We start from the raw sequence: 661 nt of genomic DNA, 5'->3' as shown, positions 1-661 counted from the left end.
GAGCCGGAATGGGCGACTGGAAAGGTTACATCAGTGCAGTGCTTCGGGACCAGCGCATCGACGACGTGGCCATTGTGGGCCACTCGGACAATCGCTGCGTGTGGGCCTCGAGGCCTGGGGGCCTGCTGGCGGCCATCTCACCGCAGGAGGTGGGTGTGCTCACCGGGCCAGACCGGAGCACCTTCCTGCAGGCCGGGCTGTGCGTGGCGGGCCGCCGTTGCTGCGTCATCCGAGACCACCTGCTGGCGGAGGGTGACGGAGTGCTGGATGCACGCACCAAGGGTCTGGACGGGCGCGCCATCTGCGTGGGCCACACGCCTCGGGCGCTTCTCGTGCTCATGGGCCGGCGGGGTGTGCATGGGGGCATTCTCAACAAGACGATGCACGAGCTGATCCATGGGCTGCGCTCACAGGGCACCTAGCAGGACAGCCAGCCAATCCAGAATAAAGTCTGACCTGGGCGTGGCGGACTCACACTTGAGTTGTGAGGGCGAGTGGGGGAATTGCTGATGAGGAAGGTACTTTACTAGATCCTTGCAGAAGGGTGCCTGGTGAGGTTGGTATGAGTCCAGAGGCTTCCCAGTCTCCTAGGCTCTATCTCAGGACCTCCCATGGGTGCCCTGCCTCTGGACTAACTCCCTAGGCCAGAGTCCGAGGGCCT

The 661-nt window shown here is 63.8% G+C and overlaps 1 protein-coding gene across 1 annotated transcript; it reads left to right on the top strand.

Annotated features, from left to right (window-relative positions):
• The first annotated feature begins 8 nt into the window (after window positions 1–8).
• Window positions 9–461, top strand: PFN3 (profilin 3). The gene has a single exon (XM_019964710.2). It carries the CDS (start codon window positions 9–11, stop codon window positions 420–422), a length of 414 nt encoding a protein of 137 aa, XP_019820269.2. The 3' UTR covers window positions 423–461.
• The last annotated feature ends 200 nt before the right edge of the window (window positions 462–661 follow it).

Source organism: Bos indicus, chromosome 7, assembly GCF_029378745.1.
Source record: "Bos indicus isolate NIAB-ARS_2022 breed Sahiwal x Tharparkar chromosome 7, NIAB-ARS_B.indTharparkar_mat_pri_1.0, whole genome shotgun sequence".
In the NCBI taxonomy this organism is placed as follows: Eukaryota; Metazoa; Chordata; class Mammalia; order Artiodactyla; family Bovidae; genus Bos; species Bos indicus.
Note: the sequence above shows the minus strand (reverse complement) of the source record. Positions and strands in the feature narration are given on the sequence as shown.